Here is a 1,426-nt window from a genome sequence, read left to right on the forward strand (position 1 = left end):
GTAGGGCCACCACCCGTGCAGCCACGTGTCGTGGCTGATCCAAATGAACGTCGTGTAGATCGTGGGCGACATCCCCGCGTACTTGAAGTCTTCCGACTGCACGTCAAAGTCGCCCAGAAAGAGCTCGAGTACAAAGAGCACCGTGTTGACACCGTGCTGAACATAGCTGTACCACGGCATTGTCGGGTAGTAGAGCTCGGTCCAAAACACCACAGCAACGAGGAGGCTGTTGGTCAAGCAAATGTCAAAGAGCGAGTTGAGGGGACGCGACTTGACAACGACCGAAGCGCCGTCACGCGCACGCCAATGACTCAAGAGAAAGCCGGCGGCAAGGGCGTGGTAGACGGTCTGGAGCGCAAAATTCCAGATCGTGTAGTACGACAAAGCCGTCGTGCCATACTCTTGCGCGTCAATGACCAAAATGATACAAAAGAGCGTCACCACCAAAAGGCGCAAGGCGAGCTGCAGGTAGTAGCGCCCACGCGAAGTAAACGTCAGCGTCGCAACGTCCGCTTCAAGACCGTGCTGATGCGCGCGGTGCAAGACAAGCCCCGTGCTGAGGTACGAGGCTGCAACAATGGACGCAATCGTGATCTGGACCCACATGAGCGCGCTACAATGCTTTGAAAAATGAAAGTCGCCCCAATAAAACCATGCTCAACATGTCAACAATTTATCGACGAGACGACCTCGTACTGATAGCGCTTCCAGCACTCACTGGGCCCCCGCACTCCAACGACCTGGAGATAGCTCGTGGAGTTGTGATCGCAAAAGCTGATTGCACTTGGGAATTTGAAGGGTACGCTGATAGCGCTCTTTGCGACAAGTGGAAAGGATGCGGCTTAAGTGGTGGACCAGCAACCATCAACAGCGTATATGCCAAACAATAAGGCAGCTGCGGCCACCGTCGTGATGGCACAGTTCCGACTTTTGCTGATCAGTGTGTGCTATCAACCCCCTGTTCATGCGCCGTACATCCCCACTAGCTCGAGTGTAGACATCCATATGCACACAGCTTCGATATATCCATTTCTTTGCATTTGTGCTCATACCGTACCTGCTTTTCCCACGTCCAGAGTCGCATCCAAAGCCAACCGTGCTCGACATTGCACTACGATCTTATCGTTGAATCCAACGCATTGATTGGCGCTTCTAAAAAAGTCCGGGCCAATTACAAAAAGGCAAACAATCGGCAAAAAGAAATGCATGAGAAAAGGCTACACGATCGTCATGCCTTGGACCGTGGCCACAATCGGAAGCGCGTTCTTCTCCAAGACGGGGCAGTACGACGGGAGCAGCTTGGCCTTGAGCAGCGAGATGCCGTACGCGGCGCCATACATGGCAAAATGACCGACAAAGACGCCAATGTACCAGAGCGGCGCGACTGGCGTCTCCATCGTGAGGAAGCTGTAGGGCCACCACCCGT

General features: G+C 54.0%; 1 protein-coding gene across 1 annotated transcript; it reads right to left on the minus strand.

Annotated features, from left to right (window-relative positions):
* Nucleotides 1-13: 13 nt before the first annotated feature.
* SDRG_16484 (hypothetical protein) lies at nt 14-1,397 on the minus strand (the record flags this gene model as incomplete). The annotated part of the gene is made up of 2 exons (XM_008622698.1): nt 14-613; nt 1,222-1,397. Coding segments are annotated over 2 exons (774 nt in total), but the record flags the coding sequence as incomplete, so codon positions are not given.
* Nucleotides 1,398-1,426: the final 29 nt, after the last annotated feature.

The sequence above is a fragment of the Saprolegnia diclina genome, assembly GCF_000281045.1.
Source record: "Saprolegnia diclina VS20 unplaced genomic scaffold supercont1.132, whole genome shotgun sequence".
Taxonomy (NCBI): Eukaryota; Oomycota; class Saprolegniomycetes; order Saprolegniales; family Saprolegniaceae; genus Saprolegnia; species Saprolegnia diclina.